At 44.6% G+C, this 16,783-nt stretch overlaps 1 protein-coding gene and 1 long non-coding RNA gene across 2 annotated transcripts in view; one reads left to right on the top strand and one right to left on the bottom strand.

Annotated features, from left to right (window-relative positions):
• ADAMTS17 (ADAM metallopeptidase with thrombospondin type 1 motif 17) overlaps window positions 1–16,783 on the bottom strand; it is a 324,757-nt gene that overhangs the window by 113,014 nt on the left and 194,960 nt on the right. Inside the window, exon 13 of the mRNA XM_072796801.1 lies at window positions 2,961–3,127. Coding sequence (XP_072652902.1) covers window positions 2,961–3,127 — 167 coding nt within the window. The remainder of the gene's footprint in view (window positions 1–2,960; window positions 3,128–16,783) is intronic.
• On the top strand, window positions 705–8,572 carry LOC140616273 (uncharacterized). The gene is made up of 4 exons (XR_012016824.1): window positions 705–846; window positions 1,051–1,487; window positions 3,338–3,398; window positions 4,710–8,572. It is a non-coding gene; the product is annotated as an uncharacterized lncRNA (long non-coding RNA).

Below are 16,783 nucleotides of genomic sequence, written 5' to 3'. Positions count from 1 at the left end.
GAGTTGAAGTGTCCCTAACCATCATACCCTCCATACCCTGGAAGACTCAGACCCAGAGGGGGTTTTGCCATGCTTGAGAGGGGCTGGGAATGCACCTCCATGCTCAGCCTCGGCCTTGGCTGAGCCCTCTGACACTTCAGTGGGCACGTGGCCTGCTGGCTTGGGCAGGAAGGACTAAACTCCTAAAGATTTCCATTTAAATGAGATTCCACGGGGAAAGCAGAAATGGGGTGGGTTTGGCAACAGGCCATCTCCATGGGTTTCTCTTTAAAGGCCTTCCCACTTAGACCTATTTTCTAAGGAGAGCCTTTGTCTTCTTTCAGAGGTGGTATGGATTTGTGGTCCTGAGCCCTCCCTTGGAAAATCTACCTCTGCAAGAATTCTTTTTTTTTCTTCAATAAGAGAAAAAAGAAAAAAAAAAAAAAAGCTTCCCCTTTCTTGAACTATGCGTCACTCGCCAAAGAATTCCACAGTGATAGCAATGCTATGAATAGGGCAGTCATAATGGGCTTCGAGAGAGCCCAGAGCCCAACCACAGGAATCGTTCCCATCACAGCTGAGCTAGAATTGTGCCTTTTATAAGCTGAGTTTTGAGAGGAACAAACTTATAATCTGTATTCTCCCCATGCCCTCTGAATTGGCCATTTGTTATTTTGTTTTCATCCTTGTGAAATGCTCCTTTTAAGAGTCTCTCCTTCAAAGACAAATGCGTACTGCCTATTAGCTGTCCTTATCAGATAGGGCAGCACTTCTCAGATCAAAAGCAGTGGCACTCTGGCTATAATTATTTATTGCTTTGGGAGAGAGAAATGAAAAGCAAGTGGGTCGGAACACATTTTGAACCTGGTAAGTGAACCCAGATAGCTGCCCCACGAAGCTTCCTGGGTTGGGGAGCTGGGGCAGACATCAGTTTCAGCCACTGTGATGATAAGGGAGCTGAGGAGCTCAGTGATCCAAAAGTGGTTACAAGTAAAATAGAAGTTTAATCTGGACTTGGAGAAATCTATGGAAAACCAGACATTTACGTGGGATTTCTGCATTGAATTTCAGGGGAACTGAAAGCTGAAGCAGAGCAAGGAAAGAATAACAATAATAGTGTGTGTGCAGTCAAGTGGAAATGGGGATGTAGCGAGTCCCTCTTGGATCTGATCTCTTCTTGCTCCTGACAGCAGCAGAGGACATGACAGAGGATCTAAAGCGTCTTCATCCAGCAGGCTGGAATGGCTGATGGTTTGGAAACAAGGCTGCTCCTCATCAGAACCCATCACTGCACTGGAAACAAGGCAGCTTCGGCTGGGGCTCGCTTTCTCCCGATCAGGGGTCCGAATGTGCTCGAGACATACGGAAGCCTCCTGGGTCTTCCTACACCAGAGGAATGGCCTGGCCGAGAGCAGTGAGGGTCTTGTGTGAGTTCCTGCCTCCAGCTGCACATGTTCCTTTTGGGAGGGCAGGTCTTCTCGCTCCTTTGTCTGCAGGAAAAGCTGAGGGTATGTAGGCTGCTCTTCTTTTGAAGTCTTGGTTAGGCAATGGTGCATCTACTATCACACAGCTCTAACAAGTGGTTTTCTTTTTAAAAAGGAAAAAGTCTGGGGAGCTCCCCAGTGCTTTTAAATGAACTTGTGGCTGAGCGGGGTGGTGTATTATCTGCTATGATTATAGAACATCCCACGTTACTTTACAGCTCAGTTCAAGGCTAATGGGTTGGGTTGCTAGGTTCAAAGCTGCAGGTCTGGGGCTTTTATTTCCTGTGATGCCTCAGCCTACCCCCACAGAGCTATGCACACTTGAGCTTGTAACAACAGACTGCAGAATATAGATTTCAGAGGTTCTTCAAGCCACAAAGAAGAAACCTAGGACTTGGCACAGGAACCTCATTCTCCTGCAAAAGACTTTGGAGACCGTGTAAAAATCAGGCACAGTCACCGTAGTTCTTATTAAAGCCTCTTCACTTGACACTTATGAAGTCATGCTCTCATTCTGTCTTACTCGAGTAGTGGAAGCCAGATGAGAGGTAGTGATTTTCTCAGCCAGCTCTTCTGGAACTGGGGTCCCTCCCTGCTTATCAGCTACAGGAACTTAGACATGTCATGTAACCTGTAACCTCTCATCTTTGCATGGCTCGTTTTACATAGTAATTAAAATAATGTACGCAGAACTAACTTGTGCTTGGCATATGGTGTGCTCAACAAATAGGACCATATAGTCATCGTTACAATGTAGTCTTGTCTCCAGAAGATGAAGAGAATTTTAAGTGTAAAAAGCTTTGAATGAGGCCATGGGGGTAGGCAGTCCTTATCAACAACAAATAAACATTACAAATCTTACAGACATGATATACCACCTAGAATGTGATCAGCTGCTAGAAATGCTTCTAATGGCCCATGGGGCAGACTCCTTTGATTTGGGAGAAAGTTCTTGGAAGGAAAATTTGACCCGTACCTATCATCATCTTTGAGTTATAACTGTCCTCAAAACCTTTTTTTTTTTCCCCCAAACACCATAGTCAAGGAGTAAAAGCCAACCCAAAATGAATCAAGAAAAGAAATTCAAGAAAGCATCAATGTTGTAAAGAGAGAGAGCAGACACAGAAACCCACTGTCCTGTTCCTGCAGAGCCTCGTTCTCTTCAAAGTTGGCCCTGGGCCCCTCAGCACGTGGCACTAGGCAGCAGGCTGCCAGCACACCTGCCTTGCTGCCAATGGGGGTGCAGGACAATTCTGGTCTGTTGCCTGCCTCACAGCTGCTTTTAAGAACTCTCCCAGAGTTGGGTCATCCAAGTTCAACCCCACTGCTCGAGAAACCAGTCCACTGATGATTGGGGCAGCTGGACTGGGGTATCCCGTTCATTGGATGGACTGCTGGGAAGGGGGAAACCTGTGGATTTTCCTAGGAGGTGTTTACATTCTTGGAGGAGAAGGTGGGGGGGGGGGCACTGTGAAAGGACGTGCCATATGCCTTTACCATCAACCACTACTGCTGTCAGCAGGCCCTTCTTCTTGTTGCTCAGGCGGTCATGTGTCTGGCACTGCTGGTCTCGGAAGCTGGGCAGGCCCTTAGGGCAGGGCAGGTTCTCGCAGACAGCATGCTCCACACTGGCTCCCAAGCAGTGAGTGCCTCCTGGCCCAGGGCTGGAAGAAAGAGAAAGGTCTTAGTTAACCAGACTGGGAACAGCAGCAGGGGTGCTGTTTGCCTCTCTTACCCAGAGGGGGAGGGGCCAGGCAGAGTTTCCAAAGCAACCTCCCTCTGCTCTTGCACATGGTATCTCTGCAATCCCAGCCCCGTGCTGATGGCATGTTTTTTTTTTTTTTTTTTTAATTTTTTTTTTTGGCATGTTGAAGTGAGCCGTCAGCAAAATGCATCCAAGAACTGTAAATCAGGGTCATCTGGAAATAGGATCGGGTGAGTATCAGTTCAGTAAGATCCACAAATTGCGTCTTTCATCTGAACTTAAGACTTGGCCACTTGTAACACTGAAAATGCCAAGGGGAATTTTTAGTGTGTCGGTTTTTTTTGTTGTTGTTGTTATTGTTGTTTTGGTCTTCTATAAAGCAAAGACCTTTAAATGGCTCCTAGGTATACTCTGGGGTCACTAAGTTTCAGGATGAGTAAATAGTTCTCCTTTACTTTAGAATGCAAAGCATCAGAATGATTCTGTAACTTACTCAATGGCTTTGGGTGGAGACCTGTCAGATCCTGTCTCTGCAACCTTTACTTGGGCAAGTGTGAGACCACAAGTGATCAGAAACATGTCCTCTGTCCCAGATGCTCCGTGCTTAGTATGGGGATCTAAGCAGTTCTGGAGAGCCAGATGTGTTCTCTGGCCAAGACCAGGTGTGTGACCAAAACACTGGTGTGGCTGGCTGAAATGTGGCTCTGTCCAGCTCTTCCATGAGAGCCTGGGGTGTCCTCACAGGACTCTGACCTGAGCAATCTCACTGGTTCCCTTTATTTTCATGATGCCAAAATTACCAGGTTGGAGTATGACTGTTTTCTCTCCGTACTTTTTATTAAAATTCGGCATACAAAAGAACACAAATCACAAGTGTTTTGCTCAATGGCTTTTCACAAATTACATATACCTGTTGGCAGGACAATATTTTTGACATGATAACCATTTCATATTGAGTATTTTTTTCCTCCCTTTGCCATTCCTTGTAATCAGACAATGAGGCTGCCCTGTGATCACTGCTTTAAGGGGAGAGGTATCGCAGGAGAATTCCTTGGGCTTTTGTGTTATAGAAGTCTACACAAGGAGTCCACAAGCTTTTTCTGCAAAGGGCCAGATGGTGAATATTTCTGGCTTTGTTGGCCATGCAGTCTTTTGCAATTACTCAACTCTGCTGTTACGGCACAAAAGTGGCCAGAGACAATGCATGGCATTGGCACGGCTGAGCGCCAATAAAACTTTATAAAACAGGTGGTGAACGAGATTTAGTCCATGGGCCATTGTTTCCTGGCTCCTGGTCTACATAAATGTGTTGGAGAAAATGTCTGGAACAGGAAGAAAGGCTCTGCTCTTACCTTTATGCCCACCTCATATACACCAGACAACCTCTCCCTCACTTGGGAGGGAGCCTTGAGAGATTATCCACACTGGTGACCCCAGAGAAGGGCCCTGCATTCTGATCTCCAAGTTAGGAAACAGCAAAACCTCTCTACAGTTTATGGGATCTGAGAACAGAGGGACCTTTTGTTCTTTTTCCTTCCCAGAACACCAGGGAGGAAGCTGGATCTCGGAGAAATGACTGCATGGCATGTTTGGGTAGACAGAATCTCGGACCACCCCCCCAAGAGTCCTGGGCCTGAATGCCAAGTGTGGAGAGATGAATGGACTCCTGTGCCACAAAACACAGTGTGGAAGAAACAGAGAGGGGAAAAGCCATGTGGACCAGCAGGAGGGGCATCTCTGAAACAGGCAAATTCCCATGGCTGGGACCAGAGAAGGCATGGGTGAGGCAGCAGATGCTGTATGGTGAGAAGTTATGGGTTGAATTGTGTCCATCCTAAAATCATATGCTGAAGGGCTAACCCCACTGCCTCAGAATGTGGCCTTATTTAAAAATAGGATCACTACAGATGTAGTTAATTAAGATGAGATCATACTAGAACAGGGTGAGCTCCCAATCCAATGTGACTAGTATTGTTATAGAAAGGGGCAATCTGGAGATGGAAGCACAGAGGGAGAACACTATGCAAAGATAAAGACAGAAATTGGGGTGATGTTCCCACATTTGAAGGAATGCCAAAGATTACCAGTAAGCCACTAGAAGTTAGGAGAGAGGCATGGGACAGATTCTCCTTCACCGTCTTCTGAAGGAACAACCCTTCCAAGACCTTGATCTTGGACTTCTGGTCTCCAGAACTAGAAGGGAATAAATTTGTGTTGTTTTTGCCACCCAGTTAGTAATAGTTTGCTATGGCATCCCTTAGAAGACAGATATACCAAATGATACAAGAATCAGATGCATCCTCACTGAATTTAGTTGTAGACTTAGGGAAAATGACGCAAAAATTCCTCAAGTGATTAGGAATCCAACCTGAACCAGAACGGAGTTCAAAAATACAAATTAAAAAACATCAAGAGTACAAATGCAAATAAAAATTGGTTTCTAGAAAAATGAAGAAAACAATGTTTTCTAGTTAGGGTGTGAATTGAGATGTGTGCATCTCGTGTAATTAACTTCCTGGGTTGTCACTAGGCTTTAGTTTCTACTGTACCCGTCACTAGCAACTGATTTTCCTAAATTTATATCTGACTGACCGCAATGAACAAACTACCTTTATGCCTTGTAGCAGGTGGGTGGAGAGTTTATATATGAGAAGACAACTCCTGGATCCAGCAGAAAGTGGGCCTGGAGTGGCGGTAGCCCATGGGAAACCTGATATGCCTCAGGGTGCTTTCCTTCTCAACTGTTCACCTATTTCTTCTCCATTTCCAACCTTCTCCCATGGGAAGATCCTGCTTCAGACCCTCATCTAGCCCACTGCCTCATCTTCCCCAGCCATCCACCCCCCCTCCCCAGTCTGTCTGTCCTTGAGGCCCTGCAGCATCTTTTTATTTCCTACCTGGTGCCTCTCTTGACCCTGCTTGGGTCTCTGGTATGCTTCTTATCATCAACCTTGTGAAATGGTGAGGTAGATTATTGTCTTCCTTCTATTTTTCTGCAGCTTTCATGCAGAGAACCTTGCATAGGCTAGTCTTCAACAAACAGTAGTTAGAGTGAATTGAACTGTATTATCAAAATTTATCTTACTATGACTGAGAGACTAAGGTCAGGGAAGATAGTGGAGTAGGAAGCACCAGGAATCCATCTCTCCACTTAGACAATTGTATTGGCAAAAATCATCTGAAATAACTATTTTGAAATTCTGGAGTCTGTTAAAAAATGTGCCACCTCCTGAAAAAATCTTGGCAGGTAAGGTGTGGTTAATTTAGATAAATTTCAGCCTTTATTGTGGTAGTGGCTGTCTCCCACACTTCAGCCCCAGGGTAGGTAGTTGTACCTGTATACCTGGTATGACTGGCTGGAGCCAGGGAGGACAATAAGAACCTTATTCTCCAAATACTGGGGTTCTCTGTTCTGGTTTTTCAGTGCTGCTTCTGATTTCTGAGGTATGGGAATAGAGGGTGACCACCATTGTTGCAATTCCAATGAGCTGAAGGGACTTCCAGGGACTTTCAATGAGAAATACCTTTTTTTTTTTTCCTCCTTTGGGAGCCAGATATGTAAGGACTAAGTCATTTAAAAGCAATTACACATTTGAGAAAATTTAGAGAGCCATCAGGATTGTCTGGAAAAGATGAAGGCTAGAAAAGGCTTGAGAAGACCTTATGCTTTCACTTTAGGTTGATCCCCAGCACAGAGAAACCTTTAACAACAAAGAAACAACAAATCCTGGGAAGGAGGGAAGCTGATTATCAGAGATACATTATAAGATTTGAATGTCCAGTTTTCAACAACAACAACAACAACAAAATCACAAGGTATAAAAAGGAAAAGAAAGGTATGGCCCACTCAAGGTAATAAACTACACTGGCAGAAACTGTCTGAGAAAACTCAGATATTGAGCATATTATGTAAAGACTTAAAACAACTGTCTTAAAAATGGTCAAAGCACTAAAGTATAATAGTGCTTTGAATAAATAAAGACAGGAAAATGATGTATGAGAAAAATGATAGTATCAATAGAGATAGAAATTATGAAAATGAAAAATTATTTCTAGGGTTTAAAAATATAATAATTGAAATGAAAAATTCACCAGGTGAGTTCAAAAGCAAATTTAAGCAGGCAAAAGAATGAATCAGCAAATTTGAATATAGGGCAAATGAAATGATTAAGTCTAGGGGGTGAAAAGAAGAATGAAGAACAGTGAACAGAGGGGATGTGTGGTAAATTACTAAGAGGACCAACATATACATCATGGGAGTTTCAGAAAACAAAGAGAAATAGAACATTTGAAGAAATAATGCCTGAAAGCTTCCCAGATTTGAAGAAAGACATGAATCTGCATATCCAAGAAGCTTAACAAAGTCCCAGTAGGATAAATTCACTAATACACTTTTCAATTAAACTGTCAAAAAATAGAGAATCTTGAAAGCAGCAAGAGAGTGGTAACACAACACATATAAGAGAATCTTAATAAATTATGAGCCTATTTCTCATCAGAAACTTTGAAGGCCAGAAGATAGCAGATCAATACATTCAAAGTTCTCAAAGAAAAAAAATCTATCAACTAAGAATTCTATATCCAGCAAAACTGTCATTCAAAAATGAGGGAGAATGTCAGACATTTCAGATAAATTGAGGATGTTTTTTGTTTTTACTACCAGACATGCTCTACAATAAACACTAAAGAGAGTCCTTCAGGATTCAAATGAAAGGATGCTAGATAGTGACTTGAAGCCATATGAGAAAATAAAGATCTCCAATCAAGGAGATATGATGCTAAGCTTTGTCAGTACAAGGTACTAGAGAGACACAGAGAAAGAACAGACTTTTGTCTCTGGTTATGGTATTTAATTTCTCTCAGCAGAGTCCTGTGGTAGCATGTGATGCATGCCACCTCCCTCTGAGCAGCTTCATCTCAGAGGGCATCATCTAAGCATGCCAATGCTTTGGGAAAATTCTCATCCTGGTTTCAGAAGCAGCTTCTCCCCTTGGACAGCTTTCCCTAACACCCCATAGTGTGGCTTTTCAAAGGACTCCACCAGTGTAGCACCTCTGCAAACTTCTCCATCATCCAATGGACCTTAGTTTCATCCTCTCCAACAAGTCCAAGGAATTTTGTCTCTGTATGTGTGTGTGTGTGTGTGGGGGGTACCTTCATCCATATTTGTTCCTTCCTTGTGTGCTCTGTCTCAGACCCAAAGATAGTGACCACTTCCTATACCTGCTCTTCCAGTGCTCTTCCTCTGTTCTCTTTATCTCTTAGCAGCTCCAACCACCAGTTATAGTTAATGCTTTTTTACATTAAACTTTCCCTATTCAAAAACAAAATGACTGAAAGAGTTGATATTTTCCAGTTTTCCTTTGGGTCACTATTTGAACAACACGGGAAAAAGAGACACAATCCATGAGCCGTGTGATTTGTTACCTAAATCATCCCAGTATGTCGATCCATGGCAGGAATCTGCCTTGAGCCCACTCATTCTTCATAACTGTATCTATAATACAGGTCATCTTAGAGTTACCATGACATCAGTAATGGCCTCCCAGGTATACACTGGTGTGAGACAACAGAAAGAAGCCCTCCATAATACAGCGGAGAATCTTTGTGTGGAGAGGGTGTGTCTGATGGGAACATCCAAAAATGGCTTACAAACAGAAGTTCTGTGGGAAGACTTGGAAGGAGAGGACCAGCTTTACCAAGGAATCCACATCAGAGGAGTGTGCCAAGCCTAAGCCATATGGACACAAGGGCCTTCAGGAGAGAGATGGTGTTGGGGCTGGCAAACACAGGTAGGAGAGATCACCCTCCAAAAGTCTGAGGATCAGAGAGCTGAGGTTCTCATCCAGTATTGTAAGTTTCTCTGGACTACGTAGTGTGGATGAAGTAAAAAGAGGTCTAGGAAGCCTAAAGCAACAGAAACCAAGCTTGATATGGCTAAAATGAGCAATGGTTGAAATCACAGAATTCATGGTAAAATGAAGTTGCTCACTTTTTAGAGCTGGAAGTAGGTCTATGTACTATTCTCAGCTTTTCCTTTGAGGACTGCAAGGCACAGACAAGGCTGCCAGGCTCCACCGCTCAGGCTCCAAGGCCTCAGAACTCATGGAGACAGAAAGGGTGGTGATACAGTAATTTGAAATCTTATCTTGAAGTGAGGTATGGTCAGCTCAGGACATGGGTGAGAAGTGATAAGGATAGAGGAACTTTCACATCCACAGGAGTATAGACTAATATGGCCAGAGGGCTTACACATGACCTACTCTTTATAACCATTACTTTGTCAAACCTATGCAAAAAATCTGAAGGGGTTCCTGACTGCATCCTTCAGATGAGGACATCAAAGTTCTAATATGTTAAATCAAAAAGTCCAGCAAGTAAGTGAGAGGTAGACATAAAAAGTGTGATTCCCAAGAGCTCCTGGATGTGGCAGGAACTGGCTGGGAGGGCAGCTGACCATTAGCTGTCATGATTCTGAGAGGCCAGCCTGACCTACATTGTGATGGGTGTTTCAAGATGCTTTTCCAACACCAATCCTCGGGTTCTATTTGTACTCTGTTGGGACTTTCTAAACATCAATAAAATAGAAGTTTGGATATAAACCCAAATGATCTGAATGGGCACATCACAGGAAGATATCCAAATACAAACACAGACACAAACAATGCTCACAAATGCTCATTAGTTGGAAAGGAAATGCAAAGGAAAATCTCAGGAGATACCACTACACACCCATCAGAAAGGCCAACGTGAGAAATATTGATGATACAGAAGCACTGGTGAGGCTTGGAGCAAGAGGAAGCTCCCTGTTGCCCACAGCAGTTGATACAGTAGAGCTGCCCTGTAAAACCACACCCTCATTCAGTCACATGCATGCACACTAGGAGCCAGTGACTACTTCCTGCTCCATCAATATGCACCTGCATGTGTGCCCAACACACACACCCGACTATGATGAGCAGTCCTGCACCAGGAGCCACACTCTAGAATAGGTGTGCTTTTCTGTATATTGTACCTTAATAAAGATGCTTAAAAATAAGGGGAAAATAAGGTAGAGAGGCTTTGGTGAGAGATTGAAGTGTGGAGAGAAAAGTGAGCTCCGGCAGGGCAGGACTATCTCTTGCTAGAGTGGGGTCTGAAGTGCTTTGGGCAGACCCAAGGCAGAGTAGGAATGCAGCAAAGGTTCATGGAGATGAACGAGATCACGCAGCACCTTGGGAGTGGATGAATATGCAGAACACCCCAGCTGAGTGACACTTTTTATTTTTTTGCTCTGTTCTCCTCAGTGAAGATAGATTGTAAGATAAAGTCACAACAGTGGTTCAGATCCACTCACCATCCAGAGCCACAGATGGCTTAGTGGACAGCCAGCAGCTCCAGATGTCAGGAGTAGTGTAGGGTTGCTAAGGTCCCTTCAGGGCAGCATACATCCTAGTTATAAGGCCTCTGCTGCAAGGTATCCAAGTAACACATGTGACTTAGACTCAAGTGTAAAAGACTGAGATTTTAAAAACCCACCCATGGGAACATCAGGTCACTGGCATGTTGAAAGTGCACATACAGGGGTTTAATTTTGGAAGCACTTACAGGCATATAACTTCACTCCCCAACCCCAGGCCTCACATTGGGTCTTATGAGGCTGGCTGCTTTCAGAGCGATACTGTTCAGTGACCTCAGTGCATTCTGTATCTATGCTCCACTCACCTTCTCTTCCTTCTTGTGCTCTAACAGAGTGGGCTTTTCACAAAAGACCATCTGAGCCTTTCTCCTGACCCTATTCTCTAGCCCTCCCTCTAAAACACAAGCCTTTTGATAGGGTACCAGAATTCAAATTATAAGTGAACTTACTGCCTTATAGTCTTTTGGGGCAGAAACTCCCATTGATAGCGACACAAATTGTGGCAGGAAAGGACGAGCCTAGGAAGCTGGATTAAAAACCCAGATGGTCCCCCAGGCCCTGATGTCAGCCAGCAAGAAATATGAATTCCAAGAGCTGTAAGGACCAGGACTAGAGAAAGAAAAAGGTGGAGTTGGGGAGTGGACTCTCTTGTCAGTATTTTTGGACAGTGAATAAACCAGCTGCAGGATATGGGGAAGGAGCCAGGAATATAAAGTGAAGGGGATAGGGAGAGGGTGGTGGGAGCCTTCCAAGTCTGAGATGTACATAGCAGTGAGATTTGGACATCCTTGGGAAATATCAAGGCAGCAAGCCTGGTGAGTTAAGGAGCAAGCCAGGAAGAGGACGTTGTTTTGGTCAGAGATTGGTTCCAGGGCCTCGATCAGCTGTGCTTTGTAACAATCACCATGTCAGGCCTCTCTGCAAAATCAGGCTAACAACTCTTGCCTGGAATTCATAAAACATTGTCTGTATCCTGCATGTTCCCCCTACCCCCAAAACCCTGGGGCTGCTGCTAAACCACCCACACAACATCGGGCCCTTCTCTTTCCATTCATCAAGGGGGTGCTTCCCCCTGTGCTTCTGCCAGGGAGAAAGAGCCTGTTGGTGCTCTCCAGAATGGGAAACAAACCTACATTGTTATTGCAAAAGATTGGACAGGCTACCCAGGCATAAATATTATAGAAGCAGGGACATATTGTTTCTCTCACTTGGGATAAACAGACTGGGTGACATTTTGGAGTTTGCTCTGGAGAGGACCCTGGGCACCCCTAGCTATGGAACACAACCTCCCGGGGCAGGGCAGGCATGGGGAAGATGACTCTCATGTGCAGGGGAACCTGAGCCACACTCAGGGCTGTTCACAGCACTGGGGCCTCCGTGAAGTGAGATTGTATGAGAAAGGGTGGCCAGCTGGTGATCTACCTTCTTGGCATAATAATTTACAATGACCTTTGTGTTTTGGGGGAGAAACAATAATAAGTGTGTGTTCTGGGATGCTGGACAAGCAGAGACTGCTTTTTCTTAGCAAGCATGCATCCAAGTGGTAGGGAGCACAGGTCATGGAGGGCTATTCTGCTCTAAGCAATGGAAAGGAGGATGGTGCCCAGCAGGTGTGGACTTCATGGAGTTCAAAGGCCACTGGGGTAGGGGGAGTGAAAGCAAGTGAGCAAGTATGTATGAGTAATTACAAATTGTTAAAATACCTATAAGGTAGGAAAGGGGTGCTGAGAGAGAGTGCAAAGCAGGCACTCTACCTTGTTCAAGGTGGTCAGGAAGGAGGCCTGAGAAGGCATTTACTTAGAGACCCAAGGAGAGGGACGGGCAAGTGGGGAGAGGGAAAGGAATACTGGAAAAGGTCTGGAGCTTGGAATGTTGTATCTGAGGACAGAAAGAAGGCTGAAGTGGGTTGAATGGTGGCTCTTTCCCCTCCCAGATTATATTACCCAGAACCTTCGAACATGGCCTTAATTAGAAAAAGGGTCTTGGTAGATATAACTGAGAATCTCCAAATTAAGAGAAGAGATCATCCTGACTGGGGTGGGCCCTAAATCCAATGACAGGTGTCCTTAGAGGAGTAGAGAAGACCACAGGAAGACAGATGCAAGTCTACAAAGGCAAAGAATGCCCGAGGGCACAAGCAGCCACCCAAAGGTTGGGGAGAGGCGTGGGTAGGATGAATCCTCTTTCAGTTTCAAGAAGGAAGCAATCCTGCCAACACCTTGATTTCAGACCTCTGGTTTCTACAATGGGGAGAAGGTAAATTTCTATTGTTTTTACGACACCAAGTTGTGGCAATTTATTACAGCAGCCCTGGGAAATGAATACAGAGACTGTGGTCAAGAGTATGGAAGGGCAGTGGGGTAATGATTGAAATGACTGTAGCAGGAAGAGAGAGAACTGGATTTATGCTTAAGTGGATCTCTCTGGCTCTGTGTGGAGAATGAATGGTGGTGGGGGGGGGAGGGGGCGGGCAGAGAACATGCTAGAAGCAGGGAAGCCAGTGCAAAAGGTCTGAAAGAACAATGGAGCCTCACTGCTGGGTTCTATACCAGCTATGTGACCGTGGGCAAGTGACCTGACCTCTCCACCACTCAGTTTCTAATCAGTGGGCCAAAAAAGATTACCTCTCCTGTACGGCAGCATTAAATGATTTGCTATGTGTAAATGTCAAAAAGGGAACCTAGCACATAGTGCAGGCTCGCTGCATTTGCCATTCTCATCACGAAAGGATGTGGCAGAGGAAGAGAAGGGACAAGAGGACAGTTCATGAACTCAGGGGCTTTGGACTGGAGCACTGTAATGGATGGTAGTGCTATTAAAGGAGTGTGGGGAAGTGGGCTGGGAGGAGAGATCATGGGCTGGGAAGAGTCAGGTTTGAGGTGTCCAGGAGAAGACCAAGGGAAGTTGGCGGGACTCTGCCCATTGAGAGTGGGCAAGAATTTTTTTCATCTGTTTTTTGCTTGTCCCTAGAGGCCTATACCTAATAGAATCTTGGCCCAGAGTCAGAACCCTGTCAAGGTTGGACTAAAGGTAGCAGGTTGGAAAGGTATCACCGAGAAGGGGTGCAGGAGGTGTGAGAATACCAGCATTCTCCTTCTGGTTCTTCTACCACGGCTTGCCCCACTGGATGTTGTTGATGACAGAGACCAAACATAAATACCTCCCTCTCAGGGATGTGTCAGTGCCTGTAACCATCTGACGCACTGAGACCCACATACCCCTCAGTGGCCTGTTCACACTGGCCGACAAATTCCCTTATTCCTCAATGATAAGGCATAGGAAGAGAGAGAGATCAAGCTCATGACCACTGGGTGGGCTGGGGAGCACTTGTTAAAGAAAGGAATGGAAGATTTTTACAACAATTTTGGAACAAGCCTCTCTCTTGAGGCCACTGGGCCTGGAGGGATGAGGCAAGGACCCAGCTCATGAAATCCCACAGCAGGCCAGGCCAGGGGGCACACTAACTTGGTTTCCTGAACTAGGGGTTCTTTGGGAGTGGGCAGGGCAGAAAACAGCTAGGATGGGAACAGTGGATGCAGCCAAGGCATGGGGGATGCTTTACCCAAAGTCATGCCAAGAAAACAGAGTCAGGACCCTTAAAGGTTTTGCCTCATACATCTGTTCAGCATTGATGACATCTTATCCTCGTAAGGGTTGTTCTCACCTAAATACAATCCAATTGTCAATTGTCTCAGGACACAGGGTCCCTCTGTTTAAAGGTTCTAATGTGCCCCTACTATGACATTCCTGGGGGACACCTTATATGGAATGTTGTGCTGCAGGAGACCAATCCTGTCAGGGTAGAAGAGCTCCAGATGCAAACACGAAGCACCCATGACAGCTACAGCTCTTGCAAACTGTGCCCTGGTCTGAACAAAGCCTTTCCATGTCAGTCACCCTCCTCTGAGCCTCACATGGTGCTGTGAGTTAGGGGACAGACACAGAGTCTCATCCCCATCTTTCTGTTAGTTCTAATATGGAGAGGGGCTGCGTACTCAATATAGATCATGTCCTTTATATGCATTCCCATGAACTATTCCAACTTCAGGTAGGGACACACGTAACAGCTGGTCTAAGGAGTGGCTCTGGGACTTGAAGCCTTGTCTGTTCTTTCTTTGAAGCCGGGCTCTTCCCACTGTACTGCGCCAGCTCCCTCTAATGATGGAACTGAGGCCCAGAGAGAAGTGGCTTCCTTGAAGTCACATGACCAGCAACCAAGCCAGGCCCAAATCTCAGCCTGCTCTTTTTCTTTTTCTTTTCTTTTCTTTTTTCTTTCTTTTCCTTTTCTTTCCTTTCCTTTTCTTTTTTTTCTTTGCTTTTCTTTTTTCTTTTCTTTTCTCTTCTTTCTTTCTTTCTTTCTTTCTTTCTTTCTTTCTTTCTTTCTTTCTTTTCTTTTCTTTTCTTTTCTTTTCTTTTCTTTTCTTTCTCTCCTTTCTTTCTTTCTTCTCTTTTCTTTCTTCCCTTCTCCTTCTTTTTAAGATTTTAAGGAGAAAGGGTACCTGGGTGGCTCAGTGGTTGAGCATCTGCCTTTGGCTTAGGTCATAATTCCAGGGTCTTGGGATCAAGTCCAGCATCAGGCTCCCTATAGGGAGCCTACTTCTCCCTCTGCCTATGTCTTTGCCTCTTTCTAGGTCTCTCATGAATAAATAAAATCTTAAAAAAAAAGAAAATATTTTATGGAGAAGCAGACTCCCTGTTAAGCAGGAGTCTATCAGGGCTCTATCTCAGGACCCCGGCATCATGACTTGAGCCAAAGGCAGATTGCTTAATTGACTGAGCCACCCAGGTGCCCTTCAGAACTCTCTTCTCAGGGCCAGAGATGGAACTATTTTAACTTCCTCACAGAACTATGAAAAAACTGAAACCTCTCTCTACTAATATCTCACCATTTAGTGAAACAGGCTTTCTAATCATCTATGCATCTGTGATGGTTATTTTTATGTGTTAACTTGACTGGCCACAGGGTGTGCAGATTAAAGGTGATTTCTGGGCGTGCCTGTGAAAGCATTTCTGGATGGCACTGGCATCTGAATTTGTGGATGCAGTAACATAAATGGCCCTCCCTAATGGGCATTATCCGATCCCCTAAAGGCCTGAACAGAACAAAAGGCAGAAGAAGGTGGAATTCACACACACCTCCTGTGCCCTCTACCTCCACTAGGGCCTCTCTTTGCATCTTCTCTTGCCCTCCCACTGGGATTTACTTCATTAGCTCTCCTGATTCTCAGGCCTTCAGACCTGGACTGGGTGACATTACCAGCTTTCCTGCTAGCTTGCATATGGTAGATGGTGGGACTCCTCAGCTTCTGTAATTGTATGAGCCAATTTCTCATCACAAATCATGTATATATCTGTTAATTCTGTCTCTCTGGAAAATCCTAGTATGTCCTCAATGCTTTTAATTAGGAAGTCATTCCTAAAAGATTAAAGATCCACCTATCATTTTTCAGGCACTCTGCTAAATACTGGAAGGAAAAGTTTTAACAAGACACAGTATGTGATGCCAATTCTTATAGCATTACTGTTGGGAAAAGATAGTGTTCTTGACCTTGACTAAACTGTGAGCATGTTCTCCTTTAATCAGGAGATTTTTAACTTTGGCTGGCCATTGAGTTCACCTAGAGAGATTTAAACCATCCAATTCCTCGATCCCAGCTCCAGAATTTGTGATTTTATTCATCTGGAATATAGCCTGAGCATCAGAATTCTTAAACACAAGAAAGGTTGGCTGGTTATTCATCAATGTGACTTAATTGTGGATATAAAGCATTTCTTTTTACTTATAATTTATAACTTGCTCATTTTCAAAATTAGTGTGATATAGCAGATGGCATACAAGACATAAAACAGACTATTTTAAGAAATATTAAAAATGGTAAGTCTCGGGATCCCTGGGTGGCGCAGTGGTTTAGCGCCTGCCTTTGGCCCAGGGCGCGATCCTGGAGACCCGGGATCGAATCCCACGTCAGGCTCCCGGTGCATGGAGCCTGCTTCTCCCTCTGCCTGTGTCTCTGCCTCTCTCTCTCTCTCTCTGTGACTATCATAAATAAATAAAAATTAAAAAAAAAAATAAAAATGGTAAGTCTCAGAGGAGAAGAGAAAAACTCGTGGGAAAGAAATTATTGAAATTAAGCACAAAATCTAGTCCTGAGCTTTCCAGAGCTAATGTGCCAAGAACAAGAGGGGTCATGGTGTCATCAAGGTCAATAAAAGGAA

Source organism: Canis lupus, chromosome 2 (assembly GCF_048164855.1).
Source record: "Canis lupus baileyi chromosome 2, mCanLup2.hap1, whole genome shotgun sequence".
Classification (NCBI taxonomy): Eukaryota; Metazoa; Chordata; class Mammalia; order Carnivora; family Canidae; genus Canis; species Canis lupus.
The sequence above is the reverse complement of the archived record's forward strand: the minus strand, read 5'-3'. Positions and strand labels throughout refer to the sequence as shown.